Source organism: Sinocyclocheilus grahami, unplaced genomic scaffold (assembly GCF_001515645.1).
Source record: "Sinocyclocheilus grahami isolate Dianchi unplaced genomic scaffold, SAMN03320097.WGS_v1.1 scaffold170.1, whole genome shotgun sequence".
NCBI classification, from domain to species: domain Eukaryota; kingdom Metazoa; phylum Chordata; class Actinopteri; order Cypriniformes; family Cyprinidae; genus Sinocyclocheilus; species Sinocyclocheilus grahami.
In genome coordinates this window covers 731758-749976 of record NW_015505349.1, presented here as the reverse complement: position 1 = coordinate 749976, position 18219 = coordinate 731758, and the positions used below count along the sequence as shown (strand labels likewise).

The following is an 18219-nucleotide window of genomic DNA, read 5'->3' as shown; positions in this document are numbered from 1 at the left end:
CAAATGGCTACCAGTCAATAATTCTCTTTTTACGGCACTGATATCCACTTCATGCCTGATTCATTATTGAACGGGCTCCCAGGCACGCAAGCAATGCTTGATATTGTGTCAACAAGGCGATTAAATTAATTTTATAAAGGCATATGCTAGTTTTTTCTCAAATATTTGCAAATATTTATTTTGAATCAAGTCATTCTGACTGTTGCGGGTCACTCTCTAATGGGGATTTAGGGGAAAACAAAACAGGTATAAAATAATACAATATAGTTTGCTGCCCTCTTGTGACAACTGTTGAAAAAAAAAGCAAGATTATCTGCATGTTCAGCCATTAAAGCATATTGTGTTTCATGAAACACAATGTGGTATTTGGCCTGTAACAAATGTTTTTTGTAAGAAATAATATGATGATATATGAAATATATAAAACGAATTTCTCAAAATAAGATAAATAACAGTCTTTCATACTAATCTATTAAGACAAATAGATATTGTCCAAATGGTGTTCTGCATAATTAATTAACAGCATTTTACATTAAAAATCTATTAAGATTTTTTTTAAATTGAACAAAAAATGGCAGCATTATTATATTATATTACATTATATTATATCATATAATATTATATTATATTATATCAATCACTCAATCAATAGCAGAAAGGATTTTTAGGATTTAAAAAAAAAGTTTAAACAGAAATGTTATAAATGTTATGAGTAAAGTTAGTAAGTTTTCAAATAATATATGTAAAAATTATATAAAATATAAACTGAATGAATAGAATGGATTTGTAAATGTGATTTACAATCTAATATTAATAATTTCATTTAAAAATTAAACTAAAATAATTCTGACATATCATAATAGAGAAAGAAAGAAAGAAAGAAAGAAAGAAAGAAAGAAAGAAAGAAAGAAAGAAAAAAAAGAAAGTTTAGGATTGTTGAAAAGTTTAAACTAAGAAAAGTTAAATGAGTTCAAATGAAAAAATATATATTTAAAATAAAAAACATAAAATATAAAGTATAAACTGAATGAACAGAATGTATGGGTAAAGATCAGGAGTGAGGCTTTAAAGAAGGATGTCTTCAGATTATGACGTGCAGGCCTGCAGTTGGCCGAGAGGATGCTGAGAAGTCGTGCATAGGTTATCGTGAAGATTAAAGCATGGCTGGTGAGTGGTTGGTAAGCTTTGATTATGTCTCTATGTTATCAGCTTTAATGGAATTCCACTTTGAATGTTTTTTTTTTGTTTGTTTTTAAACAAGCCTCTGCATGGATAGGCATAACAGTTGTGGCAGGATCATACGGAACTCTGATTTTGTCTTAAAGGAGTTAACCCTGTGGTAAGACATCTTATCATTTATCCTGAGAATATTACACCACACTAGAAAATACACTGGAATCAATGTCATGAGCAGTACACAATGCAATTAAATTTTTTATCATGCTTATATAAAATATTACAGTGATTGGTGGAATTTTTTTTAATGATCCTTGTTAAAGATTAAATATATGTTATGTATGTGCAATATATGTGATGTGACTAGCCTAAATTCACAAAGCTTTTTATTTCTGGTTCTCAGGAGGATATAACATTCAAAAGGTTGTGTCTGTGAAACTGTCCTTTCTAATTAAGCCTGCCAGAAAAGGAGTCCACCAGACTGCAGAGATGAAAGTGAAATGGACAAAGTTAGGAATGGTTTTCTTTCTGCTTCTCTCCTTTGTAATGATGGGCTGTTTCATTTGGCAGTGCAGGCTTCCCAAAGCAAAACCAGGTAAAATGATCCAAATTAAAAGAGCTACTACACTGTAGAAAGATTTGGGAAGTGTTTTTTTTAAAAAAGAAATACCTAGACAGCGCTTACAGCATCATGGAACATTAGCTGCATCAACAACAATCAGCATCATTACATTTGGCTTTTCGATCTCCATGTGCTTAATTCATTGTTTGCAGGAGATGTCTATGGATTACCCAGAGCTGGACATAGTAGCTTGTAGATTACTGTGTGCTGTAAAGCCTGATTATCACTGGGGGGAAGGGAAAAACAACTTTGTGTAAAATACATGATTATGGACCGAACACCCGCCCCCATGCTCCATTACATGTCAAATGCACTATATTATATAATGATAAATGTCATATGAGTGATTCAGGCATTAACATGTTATTTTATGTTCAGCCTCAATGTTTTGTGCCACCTTTAACTCAACAACAACATATTTGTTGTTGTGTCAATCGGACAGTATATGTTTACACATATTAGTTATAGCCTACATATGATCTTTTTACTTTACAGTGGATATAAGATTTGCAAAAGAAATGAAAGTGGAGAAGATGTGCCCACGTTTTCCCTGAGCCTGTGCCATTGGAGCACCCGATTCCTGTCCTTATGGAAGCTTTGGACAAGGTCAGACCTCTGAAGTCAAATGATGAGTAGAAAATTAAAGTAATTTACAAGTTCTTTCTGTCTAGATTCCTTAGACAATTCTGATTAGAACCGTCTGATACTGAAAAAATATGTTTGACAACTATTACGAATATGATTTACTCCAGGTAGATGTGCTTTTGAGGACCAGCATCAATGCCACAAAACTGCCAGCCATCTCTGCCATTGTAATATTGAATGATTCTGTATTGTGGAACGGGAACTTTGGCAGAAGCAATGGAAGTGACCCCACGTCTCCCCCAACAAATGAGTACACAGTTTACTGGTGGGTTATAGTGGATTTGCACAGTTATGATTTGATGATTACGCTCTACACTCTTAAAAATAAAGGTGCTTCACGATGCCATAGAAGACCCTTTTTGTCTAAATGGTTCCATAAAGAACCTTTAACATCTGAAGAAACTTTCTGTTTCACAAAAGGTTCTTTGGGGCGAAAAAAGGTTCTTCAGATTATAAAAAAGTAAGAAAGAGATGGTTCTTTAAAGAACCGTTGACTGAATGGTTCTTTGTAGAACCAAAAATGGTTCTTCTACGGCATCGCTTGAAGAAACTTTTGAAGCACCTTTATTTTTAAGAGTGTACCTTCTCTTGCTTCAGGGCTAAGGGGTGTTTCACAACGAATTAAAGGGGTAATATGATGTTCCTAAAAAGAACATTATTTTGTGTATTTGGTGTAATGAAATGTGTTTATGCAATTTAAGGTTAAAACACAGTTTACTGGTGGGTTATAGTGGATTTGCACAGTTATGATTTGATGATTACGCTCTACACTCTTAAAAATAAAGGTGCTTCACGATGCCATAGAAGACCCTTTTTGTCTAAATGGTTCCATAAAGAACCTTTAACATCTGAAGAAACTTTCTGTTTCACAAAAGGTTCTTTGGGGCGAAAAAAGGTTCTTCAGATTATAAAAAAGTAAGAAAGAGATGGTTCTTTAAAGAACCGTTGACTGAATGGTTCTTTGTAGAACCAAAAATGGTTCTTCTACGGCATCGCTTGAAGAAACTTTTGAAGCACCTTTATTTTTAAGAGTGTACCTTCTCTTGCTTCAGGGCTAAGGGGTGTTTCACAACGAATTAAAGGGGTAATATGATGTTCCTAAAAAGAACATTATTTTGTGTATTTGGTGTAATGAAATGTGTTTATGCAATTTAAGGTTCAAAAAACACATTATTTTCCACATACTGCACATTATTGTTTCTCCTCTTTCCCCCGCCTTTCTGAAACGCGTCGAAATGAAATATATTTGATATTTAATTGAACATGCTGATATCCCCTTCCATTTACATTAGTTTTGCTGTTCACTTAATCTTTAAAAACATTAATAACATGTAACGTTTGTTACCTTAATGCTTTCTCTTTAACGTGTGAAAAACTGGACGATTTGAACGTTCGAATAACATTCAGAAACAATGTTTTCGAAACTTAATGGGAATGTTAGCTAAATTTTCTTAGATCCTATTTTTGTTAGCAAATGTATTTGAATGGTTAGCTAACTGTGCTATAAGAGCGCACCTTGCGCAAAATTAATTTCATACTAGTGACAATAAATTTCATTTAAAAGTTGATGCTCACCCCCTTTGAAATTCAAATGTAGATATACATATTTACATTGTAAATATTTAGCATTACACACTTATTATGTGCTTCTTTTTATGTTTAAAAAAAAATGGTTTTACCACCAAAGAATTGCAAGCCTGTTTAAAATCTTCCCCACCTTGATGCTTTACAAACTTTGGGAGGATGGAAAAGTGAATTCCTTGGATGACCCTCTGGGGAAGTATGTTAAGAACTTCACCATAAAAAACCCTCTGGGGAAAAGAAGGGTTCATGACCTCAAGTCCATCTCTGACGGCATGAGCAGTAGAGAGGCTCAAGCCCACGTCTCCTCAGTTACCCTGAGAAGGATGGCCAGTCAGCTGTCAGGTGAGGACCACAGTATCTGTAACTGACCTCAACGTGGTGTTTAGATCAGTAATAGATGATTAGCATGTATATAATTAGGGCTGTAAAAATAAAGAAGGTGAAACCTGTAATTAGATCAACTGTTTTTAGGAGTTTCCACGGCTACCCTAATCAGCTCTATTGCCTGACATGACTTGGGTTTGCCTCTAGTCTAGGATTAGACACGAAGGAATGGCCATAACATACTGGACTCAGCTTACCCCATGCTCATGCTGATGTTCATATAATGTGCCAGAAATAGTGCTGCTGATTATTTTGGTACACTTAACTGCATTCAGAAATAGCCTTCAAGTTGATTTGACAGGAAATTTACATAGGAATATTTTTTTGGCAATAGAAATCAGTATGTAATGAAAAACCATCTGCCTTTGAGATATTGAATACAGTATTGAATAATGCAAAAAAATAAAAGCAGATCTATATATATATATATATATATATATATATATATATATATATATATATATATATATATGATTTTATTTGTTTGCATTATTCAATACTGGACACATCAACCTATATTTGATATTTAATTGAACATGCTTATATCCCCTTCCATTTACATTAGTTTTGCTGTTCACTTAATCTTTAAAAACATTAAGAATTTAATGACACTTTTAAATCTTTATCAAATATATCTATTTTTCATAATGCACATTATTGTAGTGGTTTAGCACTCAAAATAACTGGTCTTTAGTTTTTAGTGTTTCAATTTTTTATTTCATTGAGACAAAATAGTATGTATTTTTAATATCTGGTATTTTTTTGGTTATCAGCCATAACATGAAAATAATCAGCTTGAAAATGAATATTAATGCCTCAATCATATAGGTCCTCAATCATTTTACTTTTAAATAGCAAACTGGTAACACTATATATCAAATAAATGAAAATGTGAAAAACTGGATATTTCGGATTCATTTTTGACTATAGGTTTACCCTGGCGGCTTAGGGCGACTACTTTACTGTGGAAAGGCAACACTCAGGCTGCTGTGGATTTATTACAAGATGATATTCTCGTGGCTGACCCTGGAACAAAGTAAGCTAGTACAAGTATATTTTCCTCTTCAAACTTGTATTGAGAGGATGTTTAATGAATGAAAGGAGGTGTAAATAATTGATGACAGCAGATGCAATGAATGCACTTGTGGGTTCTCCCTGGAGGAAGTAATTCTAGCCCTCTGCTGTCCTCAGATGCCACTACAGCAACCTGGCCTTCTCCCTGCTGGCCCACGTGATGGCAGAGAAGGTAGCGGGGATGGATTATCAGCGATGGGTGTCTGAAAATATCCTACAGCCGCTTAGAATGGAGGACACTGGATTTGAAAATCACCTCTCAAATAACGAACCGGATGGCGATAGGAGTTTACTCAAGCGGGCGTCCCGCACTCTTGGCTGGTATAGACCATCAGGGCAAATGTACTCCACACCTGCAGACATGGCCAAACTGGTGATGATGCTTCTGGGTGCATACTTCCGCCCGGTTCTCCTGCCTGACACCCTCAAAACCATGTTAACTCCTCTGTTTTGGTGTGAAAATAGTTACTTTGCAGATCAAACTGGCACACCGTGGGAGGTAAAAGAACAGTTGGACTATGACGTAATCCGCAAAGATGGACATTTAGATGGTTATTCGGCCTCAATATCCCTTGTTCCTCACTTGAAGCTCAGGTCGGTCCTCCTAATGGCTGGAAGTTGGAACCAAACCTGAAGATGAGGATCTTGTGGCTAAAGTCTACAGTTCACTCATCCCTGCCATGGAAAGTGCCTTCAGAGATGCACCTCATGTTCTCATCCCTCCTCCGGACCCTGTTCCCTACATTGGTTACTTTACTTATAACAACATAATGTTCTATGAGATCAAAGCAGATGCAGATGGAGTGCTGTCTCTGGAGCAGACTGGACCTCAAGTCGACACCATGGTTCCCATGAAGTACAGAAGTTTGAAACTCAGTTATCTGCAGGATAGGGTGTTCAGGGTGGTGTTCGAGAAGGAGTACCCCTGTCAGCTGAAAGTTAACGCTGCTTCTGTGTCTCTTGAATCTCAGGATGGGCAGCTTTTGAACTTTTACATCTTTAAAAAAAAAGGGGCTCTCACCAGGTTTTGACGTCCCAGGGTTAAACACTTATGAAGTCACACGGATACCTCGCAAACCGATGTTCAGTGGATGAAGAAATCATTTGATCATGCTTTTGAGTTGTTAAGCTAAAAGGTGCTCTCTTTGATGAAAGTGTCAAATTCTGAGGAACTTCAGCCTCTGCTTAAGTACATGTTACTAAACGTGTCTCAAGATAAGGGCTGAACGTATATGTAGAATACTTATTTCTTATTTTTATTTTGAAAAAAATGTTTCTCTTGCTGTTTGATTGTTTTCCCTTTTTTCAGAGGAATATCTCTGCATCAACCATCCATTCCTTTATGTGTGTTTCTGAGAAGCTTGAACTGCATGTCTTAATTAAAAGTAAAGTGTGTGCCTTTCCTAAGCATTTGCACCTGTACATCAGTTTCCAAAGTACCCAATTTCGTGTGACCTTGATTCGTACATTGCTGTGTTTTTAATTGAGTTTAGCTAGAGGTAGTTTCAGCATATTTCAACTCTAATAGTAATACGTTGGTTTAAACATTTTATTTGACTTAAATACAAACCGGTGTAAAGGCCTGTTCACACCAAGGATAATAATTATAACAATAACTATAAAGTTTTTGAGCATTCTAATTCTATGAGAAAAGGGAAATCCATAACACACCCACACACACACACACACACAAAAGATGTTGACACTGAGAAACAATATCATTGGAATCACTTTCAGAACTATTTTTCCCAGCTGATGAACACTAAAAACATCGACAACCAATCAGAATCCACCTAACTCTAGCATTTAAAGATGACAAAACTGCAGCGTGTGATTAATGGAATGTTATTGTGAGTTGATGTGGACGCTAATAGTTATATTTTCTTTATAGTTATTGTTCTTGGTGTGAACAGGCGTCATTTTAGCATCTTGATTTTTATCGATAACGTAAATGTTGCTTTTTTAAATCTATATACTCTTACACAGTACTGTATCTGCACTAACCTAAACAAATAAAATACATATTCTTAACAATATATGTATTAAACAAGTAAAAAAAAGTATATATATATATACACACATAACATTTTATATAAAATGTGGGACGCTACATGTGTTTTGATTGTACCAGTAAATTTGTATTATCCAAGAACTGAGATGTTAATGTAATAATAACCAAATATTATTTAAACTGTACATTTAAACATTAAGAGAACATTTTCATAATGTTTCATAACTTAATGGGGACATAAGCAAAACATTATTAGAAAATAGAATCATTGTTGCACTGTACAATGTAGGAAAACAGGATATACTTTAGAAATTAATTGTGACTTACCATTTGAAAATGCATTTAGTTGTGCACATAAAGTCCATCAAAGTCCTGAACATTTGAGCTAACACATGGTCTTGCTGAGATAAACACTAGCTCTAATCCGCTGTCATTGCTGTGTTGTTTCTTGGGAATCAAGACTTACTGGATCAAGGATACTGAATTCAAGCTGAAAATCAAGCTGTACATCACTGTTGACCTACAAAACTCCCAAAATCAATATGTTAGAGGACAGTTCTCAAGTACCCATAAACTGAGCATCCGAAAAATAAGTGACTTGGAATATTGTACTTAATCTTTCCGTTATCCAGCACAATAAAAGTGTATAAAATTGTAAATCATCTTACAATTTATGATAACAAAGGATGCAGTGTCACTTTTAAAATCTTTCAAATCAGGGTGAAAATAAAAGAAACAAACACAGAAGTACATTCAATGATTAAAAATTATTGGGGGAAAAAGAAAAGAAAAAAAAACATTGTTACCAGTCATCCTCCTCATCCTTAAGACATTCTTCTCTTAAGATGTTCAAGTAAATGTTTTTCATCTTGTTTCTGGAATCCTCCAGCAATTACATGTACCATGTAAGACTCGACAAAAGTAAGGAATAGCTTTAACATTAATACATTTATACTAATATATAGGCTATAATTGATTGTGATTGAGTTTACTTTCTCTATGGAGTCCTTCAGGCTATTCCTTTTATGGATACAGATGTGTTGAAAGTGTGTGTTTAGTTATAAGAGAGCATTTTTAAATTATAAATTATTACTACATTATGATAATTATACTGCATATATAGAAGCTAGGCTATATGTCAGTCTCCGGAGTTCTCATATAATTTCTCATGAGCTGAACTGCGTCTTCAGCTGTGGACGCAAGATGTCACTGTAACATCACAAATCGGGGCCAAACCGCTCCATAAACACGGAAAGGTTTGCATATTTTATTTATATATATATATATATATATATACACACACACACACACACACACATCGCTTTTAAATCGCTTTTAAATCAAATTTAAATCGCTTTTTTTTTAAAATCTAAAGCCATTATTTTTGGCTGTTACAGCGTATATTACTATATTCTTGGCTGACATCCAAATAGGTTATGAGTTCCGAATAGCGCATTCCGTACTCCACTCGTTGCAAATTCCACTCGCCGAAGTGACACGAAAACACCCGAAGTAAAACGAAAGGTCGGTCCTGTAGGACTGCCGGAGGCGGCCACAGCGCCATGTTGAACGGAATCATCACCCTCTGTGGAGATACTCTCGTCAAAGAGCTGTTGTAAACAAAGTGTTTTTCATTTTCCAAAGAGGGCTCACCTGTCAAGATCGCCCTGGCAAGAAGAGGCCAACTAGATCCTCGGAAACCCCGGCCGGGGAGGGGGAACAGCCCCCCAACCTTCAGCAATGAAGATAAACCAAAATAAGCACTAGCTGGCTAACTTTAGCCTGCTATTCTATAAATAAGCTAGCTAGCCTGTTAGCTCAAGCTTTTCTATCCGCTCAGACACCGGCAACCTGCTCCTAAAGGCCCGGTGTTGACGTTACTCGCCAGCAACATTTTTTTTACGTGCACAGTTTAGCCGCTAGATAATTTATTATTGTAAATATCTGTAAAGCCGTGCGTTTGTTTTGTTTTTGTTTTTATTTGCGATGAGTTTGGTGCCGAAACCAGCCGCTGCCGTCGCCGCTGGAACTGGACTTGGAACCGGAACCGGGCCGTCACCCTCGAGTCAGCTGCGGGCCACCCTGACCCCAGTGCCGCTACCGCCGGGGACACCGGTGGCTCAACAGCCGCCGACACAGTATCCTTCTCTGAAAGCGTCGTCCTCCATCACAAATCTGTATCTGTGGTTGTGTTTCAAAACCTAGTGAGCTGCCTACCTGGACAGCATCTTTAAACATCATAGGCATTTCGATTAGGTGCGCATGTGATGCCCGAAACTGCTGTCTAGGCAGGCGGGCCACTAGGTTTTGACAGCGCTTGCGTGTGTACCGGCTAACAGAATTTCAGCACCGCAGAACTATATGTTTGATTTGATTTGGTTGTGGCTTAAATCCGGTTTTGTTTTTTAACATGGAGGTGCTAGTAGTGTAGTAACAGTGTTCATGTGGCTGTCAACCCGCAGCCGGTTTGGGCTGATCCAGCCGGGCCGGCGTGACAGTGCTAAAGCTAGCTCTCTTTTTCTGTCTTGCTTGAGAAATAAGATAGCGCATTTAAATAATTGTGTCATGATTTACTCACTCTTTATGTTGTTATAAACCAGTGATTGAATTTCCACAGCGAAACATGTAAGAAATGTTATTCAAAATGACAGCCTCTGTCACCATCACTTTCATTGTTTCAACACACTGACAGTGAATGGTGACTGACTGAAACGGTCATTCTGACTAAAAATCTCATGAGGGTTAGTAAATTATGACATTTATTTATTTATTATTTATTTGGATGAACTGTCCCTTTAAGCCAAGACACCACATGTGAATTGGGTAGACTAGATATCACCATACTTGTCTAGTTGATTAATTACAGTGTATGAAGAAGACACAGTACATGTTTGGTTTTACACATTTTCTGAAATGTTGTTTCATTATGCAGATGAGGCATTTAATTAAAGCCAAGATCAAAATTCTTGTTTCATTTTGTTGACATATTAGAAGGTGTTTGGTGTATCTCTTATCACTCAGAAAATAAATCAGACCATGTTATATAAATCAGGCAAATGATATACGAACTCCTCTATAAGAACCTTCAGAATATAGATAGGAATACAACTGTGAAGTTTGGTGTATATAAGTACTCCTGAGGTGTAGATTTGTGGTTCAGTGCATGAGATTATTATTATTTATTTATTCATTTATTTTTTGAGAAAACTGACTTTAAATATGATCATGCATTTAAATGCATGTTATTATGCGTATTTAGTGCAATGTGGGTGAAGTGTGTTGTGTATACTTAAATGTTTATTTTGGAGGGGTTTTCCCATTAGTCGGAAAGAAGACACCTTTTGTATGCAAAATATCCCCAAATCTCAAACTTGACAAGTGCATAAAAAAACAATGGCCTGTAGTGTCTTTTGCCCCAAAAAAAAAAGTGTCATCCGTTTGGTTACCAACATTTCTCAGCATATAGTCTTTTGTGTTTAACAGAAGACAGAAGGCAATGCTGCACAGAAATACCACTTATATTTCTTCCTGACAGTAAGGTAGGGTGGACTAAACAGTGTTCAGGTTATGTTTTCCCACAGAGATAAACTGTCATACTTTTGCTTGCCTTCAGTGTCTTGTCGATATTTCTTTATGGCTCTAATTTAAGCTTAACACCCTTCTGTTATAACTGTCCGTGCCCCTCTGTCAGTATCTTGGTTGCTGGACAAACTAGCTGCTGTTTGACTGTGTGGGTTTACAGGGTAGTTTTTGCATATCTGACTTCTATAACTTCCACTTGTCATCATAAGCAAGTAAATAAATATCTTGACATGTTGGTATGGCATTTGCAGTGAGTCACTTAAATCGATGTAATTGTTTTTGGGAGTTGAAATAACAGGGCTAAAGACTAAATTAGACCATGTGTACTTGGGAAAATAGTGCTAACAATGCATAATAATACAGTCAGAGACAATGATGGCTTTCTTTAAGGTTTTTTAATTATTGTGGGAGATTCCCCAAACGCATTTACAGTTAATGCTTTCTGTTTCTTTTTTTAACTATGTAAAATGCGTCCCCAATGGACTGGTTTCATTTCATACTTGCAAATATTTCCTAGCTGAGAATTATCTGCTACAAATTCTTGCATGAGATCAACCTAAGCATTAGTGCTCTTTATAACAACATGTTGGTTTATATTTGGATTTATTTATTTTCATATAGCACTCTGATTTAGGCAGGAGGTGTATTTAGACCATGATGCACTGCATAGCTTTTTAGAATGAAACACTTTTAAAGTGTTTAAAGCAATTGAGGATCATTTTAAAATGGAACACATAGAAAACAACTGTGTCTGCTGTGTCATTGCAAATGTATATCTTAGTAAATGAGACTGTAGCACTAAAAATAATCTGTAACCTACAAACCAGTTGAAACTGTGACTGTAAAAGGGTGACATGGTTTTGAGCTTGAGATTACTGTGAAAGTTTCATGGCAGGGTGCCAAGGGAAAGTTAAAACGAGCAACTGACAGCTGTTGTTTTACCCCGGTTACAGTAAACTGTACATTATCTCTGTTTGAACTCTCTCTGTGTGTATGTGCCTGTGGCGCAGTGAAGGAGGAAGGGTTTCCCCGCCCTCTTAACAATAGCCTGGTTGTACAGACAGAACTGAGGGCTGGAGATGGAAGACGCATCTCCATCCTCTGTACTCCAGCAGCATGTTAATACACAATCAGCTTCTTGTGTATGACAACCTTGTTGCAACGGATGATGATTTTTACTTGTGCGAGAACCTCTTTTCTTTAAGGGATAGCACAGTATTGCTCCATCATTCAAAAGACAATGTTTATTCAGTAATGTGAAGTATGGTTGATACATGGAGGAATTTCGAGGACAGTTATGTAAAGTTTGCATCGTTTTTCCGGTGTGGCTGGAGGTTGTTAACTCTGATGGGAGCTAGCATGTCTTGACAACAATGTGAATTCCAGTTTGTGCCACTCAGCCCCAGTGTGCCGAACCCCAGGCCAGCTTATTAGAGGAACAGGGAAACACTACAGAATGAGTTAGAGTAGAAAAAATACAAGTTTCTTTCAGAATGTTCCCTTTTTAAATACACATGTGGAAAGGAGAGCAGGGCTTGACAATAAGGGTTTCACAGGGCCAGTGTGAGAGAGTTTCAGGTCAGTTGATGGCTAGATATTGGACCCAGAACTGGGTTGTCATTACGTCTGTTGATTGTGTATGTGTCTTTTAAGCCCTGCAAACCTAAATGTTTGTACTTCTGTGATGTATTGGATATTGTTGTTTAAGATATTTACAAGGTACACATTTTATTAGTTCATGCTTTCCTTAGGAATCAAACCTGTGACCATGGTGTTGCTAGCTAAATGGTTTACTGTTTGAGCAGCAGGAATGTGTCACTTATACTAATTTAAATGTCAAAATATATTTAAATCAGCTAAATTAGATCATGATAAAAATGTTAGTAAGAAAATCTATATTTTCTATTGATATTACGTGTTAATTAAAATTATATTTAAAAAGCATATAATCAGCATATTTAAATAAAATATCCAAAGTGAAGTTATCTATCTGTATAGATGGTTTGTTATAGCTATCATTTAGAATGCGTTGAAAGTGAGAAATGTCCTCTTTCTGTATAGTGTAACTGTATATTTCTAGCTGTTAGTGCTTAAAATTGTTTTAAATTGCTGTAACGTTTTGTAAAGAAAATGTAAATATGTATTTCTTTATGATATATACACAACAGTTCAAATGTTTGGGGTCTGTAAGGTTTTTTTTTTAAAGAAGTTCATACTTTTATTCGGTAAGGATGCATTACATTGATAAAAAATGACAGTCAAAACTTTAACATTGTTACAAACAAATTAAAAAAATATTTTAAATAAATGCTGTTCTTTAGAACGTTCTAATTGTCAAAGAATCCTGAAAAAAATTCATCAATGCATCATGGTTTCCACAAAAATATTAAGCAGCACAATTGTTTTTAACATTGATAATAATATGAAATGTTTTTGCACCAAATCAGCATATTAGAATGATTTCTGATGCTGATGACTGGAGTAATGATGCTAAAAATTTATCTATGCCATCACAGGAATACATTTTAAAATTGTAAAAAAGAAAACAGTTATTTTAAACTGCAATAATATTTTGCAGTATTACTGTATTGTTGATCAAATAAATGCAGCTTGAGTGAAAATAAAAGACTTCTTAAAAAAAATGATAATAAAATCTTACCAACCCCAAAACATTAAATGGTTGCTAAAAAAACAACCTGACTATCTGGCCCAATTGGGCCAGCGGAAGAAAAATGCAGAAAGAATGAATTGTATATTACTAGTAAAATCATGATAAAAATGTTAGTAAAAAAATCTATATTTTCTATTGATATTACATGTTAATTAAAATTATATTTAAAAAGCATATAATCAGCATATTTAAATAAAATATCCAAAGTGAAGTTATCTATCTGTATAGATGGTTTGTTATAGCTATCATTTAGAATGCGTTGAAAGTGAGAAATGTCCTCTTTCTGTATAGTGTAACTGTATATTTCTAGCTGTTAGTGCTTAAAATTGTTTTAAATTGCTGTAACGTTTTGTAAAGAAAATGTAAATATGTATTTCTTTATGATATATACACAACAGTTCAAATGTTTGGGGTCTGTAAGGTTTTTTTTTTAAAGAAGTTCATACTTTTATTCGGTAAGGATGCATTACATTGATAAAAAATGACAGTCAAAACTTTAACATTGTTACAAACAAATTAAAAAAATATTTTAAATAAATGCTGTTCTTTAGAACGTTCTAATTGTCAAAGAATCCTGAAAAAAATTCATCAATGCATCATGGTTTCCACAAAAATATTAAGCAGCACAATTGTTTTTAACATTGATAATAATATGAAATGTTTTTGCACCAAATCAGCATATTAGAATGATTTCTGATGCTGATGACTGGAGTAATGATGCTAAAAATGTATCTATGCCATCACAGGAATACATTTTAAAATTGTAAAAAAGAAAACAGTTATTTTAAACTGCAATAATATTTTGCAGTATTACTGTATTGTTGATCAAATAAATGCAGCTTGAGTGAAAATAAAAGACTTCTTTAAAAAAATGATAATAAAATCTTACCAACCCCAAAACATTAAATGGTTGCTAAAAAAACAACCTGACTATCTGGCCCAATTGGGCCAGCGGAAGAAAAATGCAGAGAGAATGAATTGTATATTACTAGTAAAACGAACTATTTGCATGTGGATAAATGTTATCTGCTTGATTCTGTCAGCTCTTTTCATTCTAATGTCACTGCGCTTAAACAGTTTCCTTCATGCATCATGTGTGTTTTCCCACCTTGTTGCTGTGTTTGGCCTTAAGTACTTTCTGCCCCAGAGTTTTCCTTAATATCTCCTCTAGGTTCCCAAGAGTGCCCCTGGAAGAGCGAATCTTGTCCACACAGCCCGTCACTGCTGTCTACAGTGTGAGTTAAACACTCCATTCTCTTCGCTGACTTTCACATCTAGATATGAATCTGTCATCATGGTGGCTTCACCTAATTCCGAGTTCACACCGCACGATTTTCAAACTCGTCGGATCGCCGTTGTTTTCACACTGCGTGACTATCTGAGGTAGCATTCAGTTGTTGCTGTGTTCACATTGCACGATGGATCGGCAACAGGAGGTTATACACTGCATGACTTCACAATAGGAAGAATCGCCGACAACTCTGTCTGGTCTGCAAACTACGTTTAACAACAAAACACACACGAGAAGTGCGTCAGATCGGAGTTCTCGAGCCAGACTGTAATTATTAAAAAAAAATATATATATATATAGCCCGCAAATTGTCTGTGAGCTGATTTCCAGCTACAAGGAGAAAAAGAAAAACAGTTTATGCAGGAGGGAGATGCAGGGAACTTAAATAAATGCTGTTCTTTAGAACGTTCTAATTGTCAAAGAATCCTGAAAAAAATTCATCAATGCATCATGGTTTCCACAAAAATATTAAGCAGCACAATTGTTTTTAACATTGATAATAATATGAAATGTTTTTGCACCAAATCAGCATATTAGAATGATTTCTGATGCTGATGACTGGAGTAATGATGCTAAAAATGTATCTATGCCATCACAGGAATACATTTTAAAATTGTAAAAAAGAAAACAGTTATTTTAAACTGCAATAATATTTTGCAGTATTACTGTATTGTTGATCAAATAAATGCAGCTTGAGTGAAAATAAAAGACTTCTTAAAAAAAATGATAATAAAATCTTACCAACCCCAAAACATTAAATGGTTGCTAAAAAAACAACCTGACTATCTGGCCCAATTGGGCCAGCGGAAGAAAAATGCAGAAAGAATGAATTGTATATTACTAGTAAAACGAACTATTTGCATGTGGATAAATGTTATCTGCTTGATTCTGTCAGCTCTTTTCATTCTAATGTCACTGCGCTTAAACAGTTTCCTTCATGCATCATGTGTGTTTTCCCACCTTGTTGCTGTGTTTGGCCTTAAGTACTTTCTGCCCCAGAGTTTTCCTTAATATCTCCTCTAGGTTCCCAAGAGTGCCCCTGGAAGAGCGAATCTTGTCCACACAGCCCGTCACTGCTGTCTACAGTGTGAGTTAAACACTCCATTCTCTTCGCTGACTTTCACATCTAGATATGAATCTGTCATCATGGTGGCTTCACCTAATTCCGAGTTCACACCGCACGATTTTCAAACTCGTCGGATCGCCGTTGTTTTCACACTGCGTGACTATCTGAGGTAGCATTCAGTTGTTGCTGTGTTCACATTGCACGATGGATCGGCAACAGGAGGTTATACACTGCATGACTTCACAATAGGAAGAATCGCCGACAACTCTGTCTGGTCTGCAAACTACGTTTAACAACAAAACACACACGAGAAGTGCGTCAGATCGGAGTTCTCGAGCCAGACTGTAATTATTAAAAAAAAATATATATATATATAGCCCGCAAATTGTCTGTGAGCTGATTTCCAGCTACAAGGAGAAAAAGAAAAACAGTTTATGCAGGAGGGAGATGCAGGGAACAGGGATTGGGTGTTCTGCAAAGAGTGTTTGAGGTAAATAATTTTGCAGTAACTGTTGTGCTGATGTTGTGGCTGGGCAAGCAAATGTTTGTGCTTGTTTCTGTATGATATAATTGTTCATATATCTATTAAAATACTGATATTCTGGTCTATAACTCCTCCCCGAACTTCCCTCTGCCCTGTATCTTGGTCGCTCATTGGCTGTAGGTCATCGCCGATGTAGTTTTCAGTCAGAACTCATTGCACACAGCGTGATTGTGAATCGCCGACAGCTCCAGATATTTAGCATGCCAAATATTTCACGGGCGTCGGCGATGTGTCGGCGATTTCCTCAGATTGCGTCTTTGATAATTCACACTGCGTGATTGTCACTCACGTGACCGAGCACCGATTTGCCTCCGATGTCGGGCATATGTCGGCGATTTCTCAAAACCTGTCGGCGAGTGAAAAATCAGGCTAATATCGTGCAGTGTGAACTCGGCATTAGATGATCTGAGGACTGCCCCTTTTGCTACAGTCATTTTTAAGGGGCCATGACATGTTTTTTTATTTTTTATTTTATTGTGTTCCCTGAGGTGTAATTATAACATTACTAAAGTTTTTTGGACGAAAAACATTCAAATTTGAGGGATATATGATCTTTTTCCACCCTGCTCCTCATCCTCTGACTGAAACAGTTGGTTTTGGGGTGTTTTCCTTTTAAGAGCTCAGTGTAACCGCCCACTTTTATGATTGGCTAACATCCGTTACCGTTTTAAAAATAATTTTTACATGAAATACGTTATGTACAGTTTGCTGCATCGTTGTTGGGTCCAGAAGAGTTGGCTCGGCCTGATCTTTGAGCATTGAGTATTTTGGCAAAGCCAGCATCATACTGCGAATTGTTCTCAAAACAGTCAATGGTGAAATGTACTGAACACACTTACGTAAATTAGCACTGACGTGACTGGGACGTTCACTAAAAATAAATTGAATTTGTTTTTTTCTGACGTTGGGAACCTTCAGCAGCGTATATAAAAATTTAGTTTTTCCACAGCCAGAAACGACACGTCGTCTGCCTGGCATTGCAATCTTATTGTAAAAAAACTACTCCTTTGGGTGTGACAACGATGCAAAAATAGGCATAGTTGTCTTGCTCTGGAGGCGGTCATATGCAAACGCCTGTGCCCAGTTGACGTCACCTTTTCCCTCTGATCCAAAACGAGACGTTTTCTGAGGGTTCTTACATAAATGTATAGTTCAGTCATGAAACTCTAGATGGCGCATTCTGACGGGGTGTTAACGTAACTGATGATATTCAGAGAGTTAAACGACTTGGCACAAGCTGATTGGTTCATGCTGCATATGCAGCCAATGAGCTTACTGCCTTGCATTTATATGGCTGGCTAGCATTCACTTGAGATTCCTGCAGCGCGCTTTCAGAGTTCTCTGAAACTCAACAGCTAGATAAATTAACGGCTTTCACTCTGTTTTCTGTGCATTATTGCATTCGTCAGATGTACATTTTTAAACTAGAAAACATACTAGAAAATACATAAAACTACGTGCAGGTTATTCGCGTGAGGAGTAATTACTAAGCATGTATTGTTCATATAACAGCAGTGGCATTAGCAGCAGCAACAAGCACTTTTCCTAGTTCATGTATGTGAGAATACA

The 18219-nt window shown here is 36.1% G+C and overlaps 1 protein-coding gene and 1 pseudogene across 7 annotated transcripts in view; both read left to right on the top strand.

Annotated features, from left to right (window-relative positions):
• The first annotated feature begins 1107 nt into the window (after positions 1 to 1107).
• Positions 1108 to 7044, top strand: LOC107593435 (putative beta-lactamase-like 1; annotated as a pseudogene).
• Positions 7045 to 8995: 1951 nt separating this feature from the next.
• eif4g3b (eukaryotic translation initiation factor 4 gamma, 3b) overlaps positions 8996 to 18219 on the top strand; it is a 48824-nt gene continuing 39600 nt past the window's right edge. For 2 of the 7 annotated variants that reach the window (XM_016283064.1, XM_016283063.1), the window contains exons 1-2: positions 8997 to 9634; positions 14897 to 14984. In XM_016283064.1, the coding sequence (XP_016138550.1) occupies positions 9483 to 9634; positions 14897 to 14984 (240 nt within the window). In that variant the 5' untranslated portion in view covers positions 8997 to 9482. Of the gene's footprint in view, positions 9635 to 14896; positions 14985 to 15971; positions 16128 to 18219 lie in introns of those variants that run through there. The other 5 variants (XM_016283067.1, XM_016283065.1, XM_016283068.1 and 2 more) reach the window with 4 other exon arrangements.